We start from the raw sequence: 17621 nt of genomic DNA on the forward strand, positions 1-17621 counted from the left end.
CTTTTTGGAGCTTTCTGGAAGTTTTTTTTCCCAAGTATTTTTGATCTAAGGTTGGTTGAAACTATGGATGTGGAACCTGCACCTACAGAGGGCTGACTGTATAATATACATTCCACTGATCTATTTTTATAATTAACTGTCAACTTAGTTTAGTACCTTTATTCTATGATGTAAGGAAAATATTTATAATCTCTTCTGGAATTAACACCAGAAAAAGATTTATGTGCAAAATTTTGAATACAATTTTAGGGAATTTAGAAGACCACTGAAGCCCATCCATGAAACCTCTAGGGACCATATGGGCCAAAGGTTAAAAAAAACCCTCAACCACCCTAAAACCTTACTTGGGCTTTTAAAATTTAAACTTAAATGATGGCTACAGTAAGTGTGCTGCTCAGTTTTGTCCACCGTTTCTTAATTTTCCAATACTACTACTGATATTATTTGTCTTCTTGGTTTCCTGCATAGTCATGAATAAAAATGGGGGAAGGCAGGGGAACTAAACGGGCAGCTACTACTTACAAGCATCATAAACACATAGGTATATTGTGCCCTAAGTAAATCTAGTAAGATGGAAAATATTAGATTTTTAATTCTATCAACATACTGACACAGGCTTTTTCTAGTTCATTTAAAAAAAGGATTCTGAATTATTTAATAGAACTAAGTCACATGTAATCTTTTAGGAGCATAATTAAATAAATCATCCATACAGTTATATGTGCAATCCTTTAAATGGGAAATCAGGGAGAGATGAGAAAATAAGACTCCAGTATTTATAATAATTCCAAAGAAGACTCAGTAGATTTCACTACGTAAAATTTATTTCCTTTTTTTTTATAAAAAATGTATAACACCAGCACCTACTCTTCAGTTAATTTATGAAACCATTCTCTTTTGTAGAATACACATTGGCATTGAAACGGTTTAAAGAAATGTAATGGCTATCTACAAAAAATTAGTTTTGATTTGTTGTATTTCCCCCATATTTGATGAGTCTGCACACATAAAAGAAAATTAAAATTTTCAAACATTTTATATTCAGCAATTAAAAAAAAAGTACACTGTTTTCCTGCTATGGTCTTTATAAAGGACTTAAATTTTCAAGTTAAAAAAAAAAGGTACTAGGATAACTGCTGTATCTTATAACAGCATTTTTATATAGAACGATTTGAATTGGCATGCAAGCAACTTCTCTAGTTGTCACATACCAGTAATTTAGGGAAAATTACACCCATTTTACAGAAAAATCCCAATGCATATACTGCAATAAGCTCAAAGCAGTGTTAAAAAGACCAGTGTGAATGGCACACAACAATTGTTTCTTTATAAATTATTAACTGGAATTCTGATCATGAAGTAGGCACAGGGAGATCCAGTCCTTAGGGCTTTGCTCTCTGGAAAAACACCTGTAAATAAAGTATTAGTACAATTAGTACTGATGTCAGAAGATTATCACCTTTACCTGAAGAATGGCTCCAGGTTACTGGGTGCTAGTCACTCTTTTGTAAAATACAATAGATTATGTAAAACATTTAATATACTCCATAAATCCACACATAATGCAAGTCAGGAACTTTCTCTTCTGGACAACTTGATAAGGTCTAGAGATAACTTACGTTGCCATTTACTAGTGAAAATATGGTATCACCTCCAATGCCGTGAGATTCAAGCAGTCAGAGGAAAAGACGCTCTTGACACCTTTTTGCTGATTGGCACTACTGTCAAAGTTAATGCTAGGAAATTAAATTTTGAGGAAGAAACAAACAAGTCAAAGCTAAAGACAGCAGTTGCTATCTCTTAACTATTTATTTATTTGATTATGAAAAAATACTTCCAATTCAACACTTGAGACTATGAACGAGTAGGCTAGAGGCTGTGCTAGGCACTGGCTCAGTATTACTACCTTCCATAGTTGGGTACATGTTAAGTGAGTATTCGAAAGAATAAATAGTAGGCAGTAAGCTCATTATGGATAAGGACCACATTCGTCATTATATCGCTAACACCTAGTAGGTCAGACGTTCACTTAACAATTATTAACTGTCTATTGACTAAGTGGAGAGAAAAGAATCATCAATATATGAGCAAAAAATAGCCCTACAAAGAGGCCATGCTTGAGATAAGCCTAGAAGAACGGGCAGAATTCATAAAGACGAAGCATGCTAATAAGGCAGAATTCTTGAAGAACAGCAAGAATAGTAAAGACTGTTCCTGCAAGAGAAACCGGAAAGGTAGTCTGAGATCAGAATCTGAAAAAAAAAAAAAACACCTAAACTAAGAAATATGTACTTTTTAGTCAATAAGTTATGAAGATTATGAGGAAGAGGAAGGAATTTCAGAGGACTGTTCAATGTTTTCAAACAGATCAGCTTGGATAGAACAATGGAAGGGAAATCAGAGTGAGATAAGAAGCCTACACCAGAGTGGCAGCAGTAGAGACAGAAAGGAAGTTAGCAAGGAGGAAACAATCAGCAAGATCTAAGGATCAATCAGATAGGAACAGAGTAGGCACAAAAGAAGGAACTTCATTTTTTCCAACTAGAAGAATAACGCTATCACTGAAGAGAAGCTGGGCTGGGGAGGAAGACTTTATAAATGCTGTTTGGATGAATATGTTTGGGGCACAAGCCTGCTACAATGTACGCACATCTGCTATAACAGATACCTCTAACAGAGAGTTACAATGTTTTTAGTCCTTTAATCCAGTGTGATTGATCTCTTACTTAACAGAGGTTACCTCCACAGGCACTTTGCTTTTATGGGGAAATGGGAGAGGGGAGGGTTCTCAATGACAGACAGTAACTCTATCTTCTCACAAACTCTTTTGTCAGTTTAAGCTGACAAACTACTACTAGAGGAAAAACTTGCAAGGGAAGATGTTAGCACCAAAGTCAAAGGATAGCACATTTATTTATCAGCAAAGCCCCTTGACTTGAATGCCATGGGCAAAAGAACGAGGGAGCCATTAAGTTACCTGCCCCTAAGAAATTTAACACAGTGCTTTACCCTCAAATTTGCTGAATGAAGATAATAAATAAAAATAAAGAATAGTTCCTCATCCTGTCACACTGTAACTTTATTTCTAGACCATGAGCTCCTTGAGGGCAAGGAAAGTCACTCATACTGGTATTTGCAGCAGTTAGCATAGTCTGTGTTACATAAAAAGCAGTCATGGAGTACTGAATGACTGACTACCCAGGTGAAAGCAAGATACCTGCTTCATGGATTTAACTGTAAAAATGAATACCAAATACATATTTGGTACTTCTTGCCAACTTGGAGGTTGATTGGTTGGTTTGTTTTAATTTGGTGATTTTATGAATGTAAAAATAGCCTTAATGGCCAAATCTGAGGATTCTACTTTTTGTCCATTTTGCAATTCAAAAGTTTCAAGATAGGGTATAACCAAGTAATTCATACTTGTTTCTTTATTTTTAGCTCCTTCCTTTCAACTCAATATGGGCAGCTGTTCATAAAGATTACTTGTTCTCCCAGTCCTCTAGTTCCTGTTTAATTACATCACAAAACTTAAAGGAAACTTACATTTTCATACCAACATGCTCAGCCACATACACATTCGGTTTGCTTATCTAACTTTCTATATCTTTTGTAGGAGCTCAGTTGAAAGGGGCTTCACAGAAAACTCTGAAGTGTAACATCTGTTAACCATGGATTCTTAGAAGCAGGTTTTAGAGCAAAGAGATCCCCAAATATGTAACTGTTGATCAAACTACAGTATGACACAGTATCCTGTAATATGTATTCTCTCTTGGCTCTGAAACATCACCTAATTTTATGAAGATATATAAGTTTTTCCAAATACCTACCTTTAAGTAGTTTTTAAAAACTTTAGCATCAGGCTGCTGAAGCGCTTGGCAAAACTCCTGGGGGGGGCCAGGAGGGGAGGAGAGAGAAAAGAATGAGTCTATTTGTATTAAATTCATCATAATTCAAAACCACAGTATTCTTTTTAAATTATGATTAAAAAAATAAAATCGACCATCTTAACCATTTTTATGTGTATAGTACCAGCAGTGTTAACTATAGGCAACTGTCATGCAATAGATCTCTAGAATTTTTTCATCTTGCAAAACTGAAACTCTATACCCATTGAACAACTCCCCTTTTCCCTTTTCCAGCCCCCATTTGGCCACCACCACTCTGCTTTCCGTTTCTATGAGTGTGACCACTTTAGATACTTCATAGTAAGTGGAGTCATGCAGCATCTCTTTTTGTGACTGGCTTATTTCATTTAGCATAACATCCTCAAGGTTCATCCATGTTGAAGCATATGACAGAATTTCCTTTTTTTTTTTTTAAGACCCAATTGTATTCCATTGTATGTATATACCACATTTTACTCATCCATTCACCCATCAATGAGCATTTAGGCTGCTTCAAATCTCTAGGATTCATATTATAATTTATCAATTAATTAACCTGAACAGTTCTCCTCACCAAAAAGGTTATATGACATTTTCAAATGTAATACTTGTCAGACAGGCTGCTTTCACTTTTGAGAACATGGCCTCCTGGGCAAGATTGACTCTTGCCTCAGAAGGGTGGGTGGGACAAAAACCACATGGCTATGGCTGTTTTCATCTAGTAAGAGGGTAACTGAGCGAAGCCAGACTGAGAGAAAAAGAGAAAATTCTCTTCAATAGAGTTGTGCAGGGACTTCCCTGGTGGTCCAGTGGCCAAGACTCCCTCCTCCCAATGCAGGGGGCCTGGGTTCGATCCCTGGTCAGGGAACTAGATTCCACATGCTGCAACTAAGAGTTTGCATGCTGCAACCAAAGATCCCACAGGTGGCAGCTAAAAGATCCTGCATGCCACAACTAAGACCTGGCACAGCCAAAAAAAAAAAAAAGGATTGTGCAAATAGTGCTGTCAGAAGGCATATGAAAAAGGGAAAACTGGGAACCATTATCTTTTATAAGCAAATTATTAGATAGAAATATAATACGCAGAAAGACAAATATCATATATTGCTTATATGTGGAGTCTAAAAAGAGGGTACAAATGAACACATTTACAAAACAGAAACAGACTCCAAAAACAAACTTATGGTTACCAAAGGGGAAATGTGTATGTGTGTGGGAGGGATAAATTGGGAGATTGGGACTGACATATACACACTACTATATATAAAATAGATAACTCATAAGAACCTACTGTATAGCACAGGGAACTCTACTCAATACTTTATAATAGCCTATATGGGAAAAGAATCTAAAAAAGAGTGGATATACGTATACGTATAACTGATTCACTTTGCTGTACATCTGAAACTAACATAACACTGTAGTCAACTAAACTCCAATAAAAAGAAAAAAAGAAAAAATGATTTTGCTTCATTTAGCAATCTGGGAAACTACTGATATTATTCAAAATTGAATGGTATATTTGTATTTTTGAGGTGCACTAAGATCATACGAGTAATTAATAATGTATTGTTTTCATAAAATACTAATTTACTTGTGTAACTAATGATAACTCAGAAAATTAATACCAAGTTAAAGATATGTCATAAAATAAGAGATCATAAATTCACTAAAAATGTTTTATGATTACTCTTATGTGAGATCTGTTTCTACCTCATTAGAATTATGTGCTATTGGACAACAGGTCTGGATAACTATGCATCCAGAAAACAATCGAATGCCATCATAAAAATCACTCTGAAAGAGTGCAAAAATGTAAGATAGCTTTCCAGGCACTTACCTCAAAATACAGTTTCTGATTCACAAATTAAGCACTGGTGAGCTTGGCCTGTGTAAAATGAACTACCTGGCACAAACTTTCAGAGCAGAGGTTCGTGTGCCACAGCCCCCTCTGGCAGTCTGGGGGAGCCTGCTGGACTTCTTGCAGAATGTTTTAAAAAACATACTTGTGACACATGGGGTTACAAAGGAAGCTAATTCAATGAATTATGGTTATCAAATGTATTTGTGACATGTGGTAGAAGAAGAAGACTTATTGATTTAGATAACAAGGTCTAGTGGCATATTCTAATAACTCATAATTTCAAAAAGATGAATATAAATAATATTTCGAGATCTGTGGAACAACTAATGCGATATAAAAATATCTGTGATTTCTACGGGTGACAACATCACAGGCAATGCAAATACTACTGTGATTTGTCCCCTACACAATGGTAGGAAATTAAATTTCTGTTAAAGGTAGTGAAAATAAAAAGGTTTTTTCTCATTCAATTTCATAGGCCCCCTGACATTTGGACTTTTGCTATCCTATACATAGTAAATCAAGGAGAATGTAGTGAGAATGTAGTTTGGCTTCCTTGAATCAAAATTTAGATTGAATTACATAGCTCTATTTCTTTAATTAAGAGGAAAATCCACTAGGACAGATCTTACCTGAATTATCTCTGGAGCTACTTGCAAGGAAGGCAGGTATTCTTGTTGAAGATACTGAACACATTCTGGGCCCTGAAAATTAAATTGGAACAACATATGTATACTTTAAACACAAAATGGTATTGTGATTAAGAACACAGACTCGGGAGCCAGATTGCTTTGGTTTGAATCCTGGCTCTGGCAAATTTCTAGTACCTTGTGCAAGTTATTTAACCTCTCTGAGCCTCAGTTTCCCCACCTGAAAAATGGAGTTATTGTGAGGCTTGGATGAGTTAAGAAACCTAAAGCTGTTAGAATAGCACTTAGCACTGAGGACACGTTCACATTACTTAGTGCTAGTTATGCAGTGCTAAAGATTAAACAAATACCCTTCTAAATGCAGGAAGTCACAATGCCAAAGCCTGGTTCCATGCACTGAAAGGAGAAAGCAAAGAGAGGGGCTTCTGGTTCAATCTACCATTGGGTGGACTATAGGGTGTCTATGGGTGTGCAAGGGGAAGCCTGTGGGTAGTGCCAGGATAATGAACATCTTTAGAAACTAAAATACAAGCAAGAAAGAACAAAATGCTATGTCGGGAGATAACAGCAATAAAAGTACACCCCTCCCCCTTCCAGTTCAATAAACTAGGAAACAGGAATTTAGTAGCCAGGTAAGGAAACCAATACCCAGAAAGATAGGGTGATTTGGCTAATTTGCTGTTAATTAAGTCTGTACTAAGTAAAAAGCAGGTCACCTGACTTCTAAAACCATTGCTCTTCATTGCCAACTGCTGGTACTGCTAGATGCTAAAACTCTAATAGTTTTCTGGGTTTTTAAGGGTAAACTTGGTAGAGGGAAGGGAGAATTCCACAAACTAACCCCTAAGCCCTACACCTTCTCAACAGCTACAAAGGAACTTAAGATACAATTTGAAAACGGTTTTCCTATAGCAATTTGTTTCTGAGACGGTGGCCTCGACCAAATGCAATAAATCCAATACTTAAAAAAAAAAAAGAAGGAAAAACAAAAAACCCAGCTAATTTCACTTTCAAACTTGAATCTGACTTAAAGGCTTTAATACGTTAATGACTCCAATCTAGTCCAACTGAAAGTAAGTTATCAAAATGAAATCAATCCAACTCTCCTCAATGTACTTCCCCCTGCATTAATATCTCACCTTTTTCTTTAGTCTACTCTCCCTACACTTACTGCCCATTCACTGCTCATCATTGCATATAACCCCCCTGTTACCACTTAAAAATGGAGTATACTTTTTTTTTTTTAATGAGGAAAAGTAAACTTAGACCTCAAGAGGAAGTCAGTCAGGTAGATAAATGAGAAAACAGAACAAGGAAGCAAAACGTTTTCTAATATGTTCCATTTGATTCAATTCTCTGTGTATCTAAATAACAGCTCTAAGGACAAGATAAATACTTCTGCATTGTAAACATCATTCTTACTGTTTGTTATTCCTCATCCTCCTTGACTCTCTAGCATCCAAAATGTCAACTAGTCTCCTCTTTCATGACTCTCTTCCCTTAACTTTCATTCCTTTGATTCTACTTCTAGCTTTCTCTTGACTCTTGCTTTAGCCAAAGTTCTTTCTATCCTGGTCTTAGAAAGGCTCATTCATTCCTACTACTTCATCTTAGCAAACTACAACCTGAGGACTCCAAAATCAGTATTTAGTTCTAACTGCTCTAGACCCGTATATCAAAGTGCCCTGTGAACATTTTTTCCACTTAGCTCTCCTAAATTCAACCCCACTGACTACTGACTTACCAACTTTTTTTTTTTTTTTTTGTGTAACGCGGGCCTCTCACTGTTGTGGCCTCTTCCGTTGCGGAGCACAGGCTCCGGACGTGCAGGCTCAGCGGCCATGGCTCACGGGCCCAGCCGCTCCACGGCATGTGGGTCTTCCCGGACCGGAGCACGAAACCGCATCCCCTACATCGGCAGTCCGACGCTCAACCACTGCGCCACCAGGGAAGCCCCCTGACTTACCAACTTTTCACATGTAACACACACCTAGTTCCGTTTTGGTTTTTAGCTATTCTACCTCCATGCTTTAGCTAAACGGGATAACACTATTTTCTACCAAGTCTACCATGTGACATCTGATCTGTCTTCATACACCCACCGCATAACTGCCCAGAGTGCCAGCTCCTCCTGGTCAGCCCGATGAATGTACATTTGTTTCAAGGTCTATCAGAAAAACAGAAAAATACCCCCTCTTTTCAATGGCTGTCTTAGACTGCCCTCATAGGCAAAGCTGCTCATTCATCTTTAGTCCCACCATGTTACATTTAATACAAATGTATTAGTTTAATATACCTGTTAAAGTACTTACTTAACCCATCCAATTGAGTTTTTAGGTACTGGTCTCCCCTGATTCTAAGCTCCAAAAATATTGGGGCACTTTTTTTTTTTTTTTTTTTTGCAGTACACGGGCCTCTCACTGTTGTGGCCTCTCCCGTTGTGGAGCACAGGCTCCGGACGCGCAGGCTCAGCGGCCATGGCTCACGGGCCCAGCCGCTCCGCGGCATGTGGGATCTTCCCAGACCGGGGCACGAACCCGTGTCCCCTGCATCGGCAGGCGGACTCTCAACCACTGCGCCACCGGGGAAGCCCTGGGGCACTTTTTATTCATCTTTATACAGGTCTCCTGCAGCCCCAAAATGCATACCCCTCACCCTAGCACATAGAGAAAATGTCTGATTGAAAACTCTTCAAATCTCTTTTGGAATCAAAAATTCAAGTTCAAACGAAGAGGGGGCTATACGGAGACTCTGAACAAGACGTCATGCTTTTATTTTAGGCAACTGAGGGAAGACTCATTAGATGACTGCAACTATGTGGGAATGCTAGTCCTGTGTTGGCATCCTAGCTTTGTGAAGTTGGAGACAGAAATTTTTGTTTAAAAAAAAAAAAGCTACCTGATTTTCAAATATTGGCAGTCAACTCATTATTATTTAAAATACCGTATAAAGCAAACAACACACCAGATAGATTCAGCCCAGAATCGCTTATAATTTATACAAATGGTTAAACTGACAAGGACAGTACAACATTCTGAAGTAGTAAAGTGTTCTAACCAATCTGTAATACTAAGAAGTTGGACAAATCTGTGAAGAACCACGAGGTAGTGAAATCTAGATTGTGAAATTCTGGTTAAAATTTTTCTCACTCTTTGTCAAACCAAACAAACATACATTTTAACCTTCCTGTTACCCCAAACATGAAAGACAATAAAGGATACTACTATTTTCATTCGACCCGCCCCTCACATCCAAAAAAGTCAGAACTGAAGTTAACGTTTATAAAAGATATAGCTTTCAAGAACAAGACATACTCAAAACTACAAAAAATAAGGGACTTCCCTGGTGGCGCAGTGGTTAAGAATCCGGCTGCCAATGCAGGGGACATGGGTTTGAGACCGGGTCTAGGAAGATCCCACATGCTGCAGAACAACAAAGCCCGTGCGCCACAACTACCAAAGCCCATGCGCCTAGAGCCTGTGCTCCACAACAAGAGAAGCCACCGCAATGAGAAGCCCACCAAAATAAATAAATAATTAATTAAGGAAAAAAAACTATAACAATAAGCATGTGAGCTGAAAACGAAGGGGCAGGGAGTACAAAGCTTACCCGTTTGAGATGAATTGTTTTCAGCGTCACTGCACACTCAGATAAAGCCTGTGAGAAACAAGTTTAAGAATTTTAATATAGTCAATTCTTGGTTACTGTTACAACTTTTCTTTTTATTTCCCTGGCCACTGCTCATTAACATTTACCTCCAAAGAAGGGATGGAATGATTTCCTGGGTGGCTCAGTGGTTAAGTATCCACCTGCCAATACAGGGGACATGGGTTCAATCCCTGGTCCAGGAAGATCCCACATGCGATGGAGCAACTAAGCCTGTGTGCCACAACTACTGAGCCTGCGCTCTAGAGCCCGCAAGCTGCAACTACAGAGCCAGTGTGCCACAACTACTGAAGCTTGCATGCCTAGAGCCTGTGCTCTGCAATGAGAAGCCACCACAATAAGAAGCCCACGCACTGCAACAAAGAGTAGCCCCCGCTCGCCTCAACTAGAGAAAGCCTGTGTGCAGCAACAAAGACCCAATGCAGCCAAAAATAAATTAAAAAAATAAAACAAATTTACAAAAAAAAAAAGTGATGGAGAAAGGAAAGGTAACGGGCAGGCAGATGGAACAAATGGGTTAGATAGAAAATTTTAAAAATAGAAAAATACAAAAATGCTGTCTTAATGCAGTACATGATAATTAAGAAATCTAGCTTTTACTAGGTCCTGGGTAAGTGAGTAAAGGGCAACTGCTTGACATTAAGCATTCTGAAGATGAGATTTGGGGAAACTATCAAATGAGGAAGAGAAAGTTACTCTTAATAATTAGGAAAAAAACCATTAAGCCAAGTTTTAGAATGAAAGTAGAGGCAGGAAACTAATAACTCAATCAAGCTTTAAAAAATGTTTGTATCATGTACCCTTTCATGGTCCTAGAAAAAGAGTTTTGGCTGTTAAAGTTGGAGGAGTTGGATTTTATACATTCAACTTTAACATCAAGATTTAGTTAAGAATCAAAAGGTCCAAAAGGTATCAATTTTTAAAAAATGAATTCTAATTTGAAATTTTTTTTGTTTTAAAAAGGCATTGAAATCTAATATAACCAACCTGGCATTAAAAAAGAAATTGTGAGTTAGAACACATGAGATGTACACAAAGTAAATAGAGACTCCTAGGTGCTTACCAATACTGTTTGTGCATCTGCCAGGTCAAAGGTTTGTTTTAAAGGTGCTAAGAAACATGCGGGGACAATGTGCTTATAAACAAAATCAGCAAATCCCACTGGTCCGTCTTTACCTCCTGTCAAGAGAATTCAGATTTTCATCTTGTATAAAAAGAAAGTCATTTAATTTACCACTGGTGAAAATCAACTCCCAGCTCCTGTCTATGTTAGGGCCAGGATCCCATTTCATCTCTCTTGTCTTAGGAAACAGGTTGGGGAATAAAGTTTTTTTTTTTTTCTAAATCATCTTACCCCAGAGTTCTACCAACTTGGAAAGGATGATAAAACACGTTTTCTGGGCAATTGGATCTGGATATTCGACTGCTCCTTGAATAACAGTTACCAACACTCGTTCTACATTCTCTGCACCTGAAAAGAAAAAAAAAACTGAGTTCAATCTCATAAAGAACTAGAAAGGCAACCTGAAGCTCTTACTTCATATATAGTAACATAACAAAAACAATTACAGAGTTGCTAAGATCCTCAGTTTTTATTAACGTGGCTCCTAAATTTTAAGCATAAAACATTGAAAAATTACTATTCCCTTATTATCTTGCCCTCTGGATTTCCATATAGCAAAATATTCTATGTTGATCTATATAGTCTCATTTATTTTAAATTTCAAAACAGCAAAGTGGCCAGTAAGATTTAATTGTCAGGTCAATTCTAGCAAGTAGCTATCACACTATTTATACTATGAAGGAACCAATTAATACAGCTTTAGGCACGCATGGATCATTCTCTAGGATAGACCACATACTAGAACACAAAACAAGCCTCAACAAATTTAAGAGGATAGAAATTATTTCAAGCATCTTTTCTGACCACAACGGCATGAAACTAGAAATCAACCACAGAAGAAAAACAAAAAACCCCCAACTACATGCAGACTAAACAACATGCTACTAAAAAAAAAGGAGGAAATCAAAAAATACCAAAATGCTAATGAAAACACAACCATATGAAAATCTATAGAATGCAGCAAAAGTAGTCATAGGAGAGAAGTTTATAGAGATTCAGGCCTTCCTCAAAAAACAACTTAACCTACCAGCTAAAAGAATTAGAAGAAGAACACGCAAAATCTGAAGTCAACAGAAGGAAGGAAGTAAAGATCAGAGAGGAACTAAACAGAGATTTAAAAAAAAAACAGAAAAAGTCAATAAAACCAAGAGCTGGGGGACTTCCCTGGTGGCACAGTGGTTAAGAAACTGCCTGCCAATGCAGGGGACATGGGTTCAATCCCTAGTCTAGGAAGATCCCACATACTGCAGAGCAACTAAGCCTGCACACCACAACTACTGAGCCTGTGCTCTAGAGCCTGCGCGCCACAACTACTGAGCCCGTGGGCCACAACTACTGAAGCCTGTGTGCCCTAGAGCCTGTGCGCTGCAACTACTGAGCCCACGCACTCTAGGGCACACATGCTGCAACTACTGAAGCCCGTGTGCCTAGAGCCCGTGCTCCACAAGAGAAGCCACTGCAATGAGAAGCTCGTGTACTACAACGAAGAGTAGCCCCCACTCACCACACCTAGAGAAAGCCTGTGCGCAGCAACGAAGCAGCCAAAAAAAAAAAAGTGCTTTATTTAAATAAATGAACAAACAAGTAAGTAAATCATAGCAATATTTTCTCATATCAGTCTCCCAAGGCAAAAGAAATAAAAGCAAAAATAAACAAATGGGACCTAGTCAAACTTATAAGCTTTTGTACCGCAAAGGAAACCATAAATGAAACGAAAAGACAACCTATGGACTGGAAGAAAATATTTGCAAGTGATGAGACCGACAAAGGCTTAATTTCCAAAATATACAAATAGCTCATACTACTCAATAACAACAACAAAAAAGCCAACCCTGTCAAAAAACGGGCAGAAAACCTAAATAGACATTTCTCCAAAGACAGACGGCCAACATGCACATGGAAAGATGCTCAACATTGCTAATTATTAGAGAAATGCAAATCAAAACTATGATGAGGTATCACCTCACACTGGTCAGAATGGCCCTCATCAAAAACTATCCAAATAATAAATGCTGGAGAGGGTGTAGAGAAAAGGAAACCCTCCTACACTGTTGGTGGCAATGTAGATTGGTGCACCCACTATGGAGGACAGTTCCTTAAAAAACTGGTGGTTCCTTAAAAAAACTAAAAGTGGAGTTACCATATGATCCAGCAATCCCACTCCTGGGTATATACCCGGAAAACATGAAAACTCTAATTATAAAAGATACATGCACACCAATGTTCACAGCAGCACTATTTACAACAGCCGAAACATGGAAGCAACCTAAATGTCCATCAGCAAATGAATGGATAAAGAAGACGTGGGGTATATATACAATGGAATATTACTCAGCTATAAAAAAGAATGAAATATTTCAATTTGCAGCAACATGGATGGACCTAGAAATTATCATACTAAGTGAAGTAAGTCAGACAGAGAAAGACAAATATTGTATGATATCATTTATACGTGGAATCTAAAACATGACACAAGTGAACTTATTTATAAAACAGAAACAGACTCACAGACATAGAAAACAAACTTATGGTTACAAAGGGGAAGGTAGGGAGGGATAAATTAGGAGTATGAAATTAACACATACACACTACTATATATAAAACTGATAAACAACAAGGATTTACTTATAACACAGGGAACTGTATTCAATATGCTGTAATAACCTATAACAGAAAAGAATCTGAAAAAGGATATGTATATACATGTATAATTGAATCACTTCACTGTATACCTGAAACTAACACAAAATTGTAAATCAACTTGAAAAAAAAAAAAGGAATACTGCTTTAGGAAAATGGGAACTGAATACAAGTTAATTTTAAGGTCCTCTATGTGAAAATGATTCCCACCCTGATGGTAATAAAATGTCATCTTTGGGGCCAACATAGAACTACTTCAAAAGTTTAGTGTTTACTCCAGCTAGCTCTTGCTCATATAGATATACAACTGTGACAAGTACTTAGACAATTTAGGCACTGCATGCATCCCCACCTTGATTTGCTATGACTTCGCTCATTCCACTGCCTGTGACTGTTTGCAGGAAAGCAAAGTAACTCCTGCGCAACATCTGCTTCTCTAAAGCAGCAGACTGGTCGTTTTCTTCTGCTGGTCGGAGCAAAACTTCAAAAATTGCATGAAGAAGAGGCATAAACATTTGTTGTAAAAATGGGGATACCTGTATCTGAAGAGATGAAACAACTATTACTATTTCAGAAATAAGAAAATTAGTAATACGAAACTTAGAAAAAACATGTTTTACATAAAGCCTTTTTCTAGAGATTCTAGTTAGGACACATATTTACATAATTTGGTTAGCAAATATCAATGTTAAAACAAAAATCTATAGAGCATAACAGTATTGAAAGCCTCAAGATCGTTAAGTTCAACCCTTTTCCTACAGTTCAAGATTCAGGTTCAAATAACATGGAGTCAGACATATTTCACAATCAAATATTGCCATGGATTATTTTCAAATTTAAATTCTCAATAAATGAATTCTACTGCTAAATTATAAATGAATTTATATGATTGACTCTCAGGCTTTACATGCCCTTGAGCAAATTGCTTGACTTCTGTGTCTCAGTCTCTTCATCCTTAAAACAACAATACTTAACTTCTAGGGTTGTTACAAAGATCAAATGAATGTATAAGAAAATGCTCTGAACAGATTCTGAACACAGAAAACACTATGTAAGTGTTAGTAATTTTTATTAGCCAACTTATGCTTAGGTTACATTTCCTTGTACATAAAACTGACACTGAATTATTTTTAAACTACTTGGGCACCCAAATTACAGGGCTTAAAATTTATTCTTTAGGCATTTATTATTCAATGCTGTTTTATTTGCTTTTCTAAAATACCAGACTAATAGCTTTCTTCTGCTGCATAGAACAGAAAAGGTCTGTTCTTATTAAAACATCTTTTAAGCATTTCCTATGTGTCAGACAGGGTTGCAGACATTGGGGATGATAAAAATACCTATGATCCATGCCCCCAAGAAACTCATAAAAAAAAAAAAAGAGCAAGGGTCAAATGCTAAAATATACCTAAAGATGAATACATCTAATCTTGAAGTCAGGAGATCTTAAAGTCAGGAAATTCTCTGAGCTCTGAAGGTTTGTGGTACCTTAAATTTGGCTGTAATCTGGTTGATAAGAGGAATGAATTCCTGGAGGTCTTTTGCTTCACAATCTTTGAGCATGTGTTCTGAAGCAGATGGAATGAACGGAAGGACTTCTTCCTCCAGGCAAATAATCATGCGATGAAGGAACGTGCGAACCCCACTTCTGAGAATATCCTTTTGTAAGGGACAACTGAGGGCTGGCAAGAACGTCTGTAAACAGTCCAGATAAACTTCGGAACAGCCACACTGTTTCACAGTCTGCTTGTTGCTGAAAGCTTTGCTGGTTCGACTATATAAACAATTATCAGGTAACTAGTTTTAAGTTTATTCTTCAAATGTTTTATGGAGTAGTCAAAAACAACACACAACAAATTACAAAACTGGCAAAACAAAGAAGCCATTTCTTTATTTTCCATGTCACAGCTACGTCTATCTTTAGCTGATATGGTTATTTGTAAACTATTGCTTCCAGTTACCATTCCAGAAAGAGCTCAAGTTAAATGAATGAATGAAATGTAATTAATACAATCTCTCAAATGTGAGTCCACCTAAATGTTTTACTAAAATCCTGCTGACAACTTATGCAGAAAAGAGAAAAAAATCTATTTATTATGAATAGGCTATACTACACAATCTGTAAACTACCAATTTATATTTAAAACAATCTTAGAATCAAGTTATTTATACAACATCTTTAACATAAGCTTTTGCACTAAAGTCTTCTGCAGAGCAATTTCTCTGTGTAGCTTCTAATTAGCAATCACTATAACTTTCATGCTGTTATTATTTGCCAATAAACAGAGAGAAAGAAAGGGCAGCTTGGGTGGTCTTCAGGACACAATGTAACAACTAAAAAGAAGCCTCAGCACCTTCTCTTTAAGGTTCCAAAACTGATCCCCTGATGTCACTGGTATATAAACACTTAGACTAATCTCCTTAAATACGTAATCAATTTATAACAAAGAAATCAGAGGAGTTAAGGATTTAGATAACTGTCAAGTCAGAAATGCAGAATGTTACATGACCTAATTCCTTCTTCAGTTAAATCTAATTCAATGAATTTAGAAAAGAAACAATTTAGACAATTCTCTGGACAATCTAGTTTTGTAAACATAGATATGCATGCCCAATTAGAAAAATCCAAGCAAATGATTCTGTGTATGTTGAAAAAATCACTTCACAAATTTAAATGCAGTCACTCACCTGGCAAATCCAACAGCGTGGTTGAGACAGTCTGCAAGAGATGCCTGCCTTTCTTCGTCCTGCGCCAGCATCAATTTTTCTAACAGAATTTTAAACTTCTCCATGAGTGGAGTCAACAGATTCCTCATTAATGCCTGCTTCCGTTCTGCTGGGTACTCACTATTAACAATCAGCACTCCAGCTGTCTCATAAATAAATAATTGATCATCGCTGCTCAACAAAGACTGGTAACCATTCTCCTAAAATGAAATTTAGTCTTATTGAAGTTTTTCTTTGTTCAGTTCCTCTCATTTAAATGAGAATAAGTACAAGAGGGACAGGAGATTTAATCTATCACATCAACTCATTATTAAAAAGAAGACTGAGTACTTATAAAATTTTTCCCAGGATCATATAATGGAAAACAAATGGAATTAGAGGTCAAAAGATCATGGGTCTAATTCTACCCCTAACAAGTCTTCATAAATGGTCATATAATGTAACTGTTAGTTTTCTAACTTGTTTTCTTTTGTAAAACGTATTTATTATTAGGAGGCTAACAATCAGGTATACAACGTGCTTTGAATGTTAGGACAAAGGCCACACAAGTTAATACTTTCAAGACTGTTTAAGAGTTAAATAACAATAAACACCACACAATAAACACACACATACACAACAGTTGTTACTTTAGAACATCTGAAAATAAGACTGCAAGTGAAAAAAAAAGATCTCATTCAAGCATAAGCAAACATCTATATATTGATTCATTTTTATTAATGAGTTTGTTATTTATTTTTATTTATTTATTTTTTTTGTGGTACACGGGCCTCTCACTGTTGTGGCCTCTCCCGTTGCGGAGCACAGGCTCCGGACGCGCAGGCTCAGCAGCCATGGCTCACGGGCCCAGCCGCTCTGCGGCCTGTGGGATCTTCCCAGACCGGGGCATGAACCCGTGTCCCCTGCATTGGCAGGCAGACTCTCAACCACTGCGCCACCAGGGAAGCCCGAGTTTGTTATTTTTCACATTTATGCAGTTTGAGAGGCCAGGAGGAGGGGGAAAATATCAGAGGCCTCTCTAGCTCTAACATTAAAGCTCCCTGTTAAGAAATTATTTAAAAGCC

General features: G+C 37.2%; 1 protein-coding gene across 14 annotated transcripts in view; it reads right to left on the bottom strand.

Annotated features, from left to right (window-relative positions):
* Positions 1-802: 802 nt before the first annotated feature.
* XPOT (exportin for tRNA) overlaps positions 803-17621 on the bottom strand; it is a 134611-nt gene continuing 117792 nt past the window's right edge. For 8 of the 14 annotated variants that reach the window (XM_032644707.1, XM_032644712.1, XM_032644711.1 and 5 more), the window contains 9 exons: positions 16519-16757; positions 15319-15604; positions 14183-14372; positions 11422-11538; positions 11131-11246; positions 10011-10058; positions 6384-6455; positions 3831-3887; positions 811-1409 (listed from right to left, as the gene is read on the bottom strand). In XM_032644707.1, the coding sequence (XP_032500598.1) occupies positions 1383-1409; positions 3831-3887; positions 6384-6455; positions 10011-10058; positions 11131-11246; positions 11422-11538; positions 14183-14372; positions 15319-15604; positions 16519-16757 (1152 nt within the window). In that variant the 3' untranslated portion in view covers positions 811-1382. Of the gene's footprint in view, positions 3888-6383; positions 6456-10010; positions 10059-10156; positions 10211-11130; positions 11247-11421; positions 11539-14182; positions 14373-15318; positions 15605-16518; positions 16758-17621 lie in introns of all 14 variants that reach the window. The other 6 variants (XM_032644702.1, XM_032644703.1, XM_032644704.1 and 3 more) reach the window with 3 other exon arrangements.

This window comes from Phocoena sinus, chromosome 10 (assembly GCF_008692025.1).
Source record: "Phocoena sinus isolate mPhoSin1 chromosome 10, mPhoSin1.pri, whole genome shotgun sequence".
NCBI lineage: Eukaryota > Metazoa > Chordata > Mammalia > Artiodactyla > Phocoenidae > Phocoena > Phocoena sinus.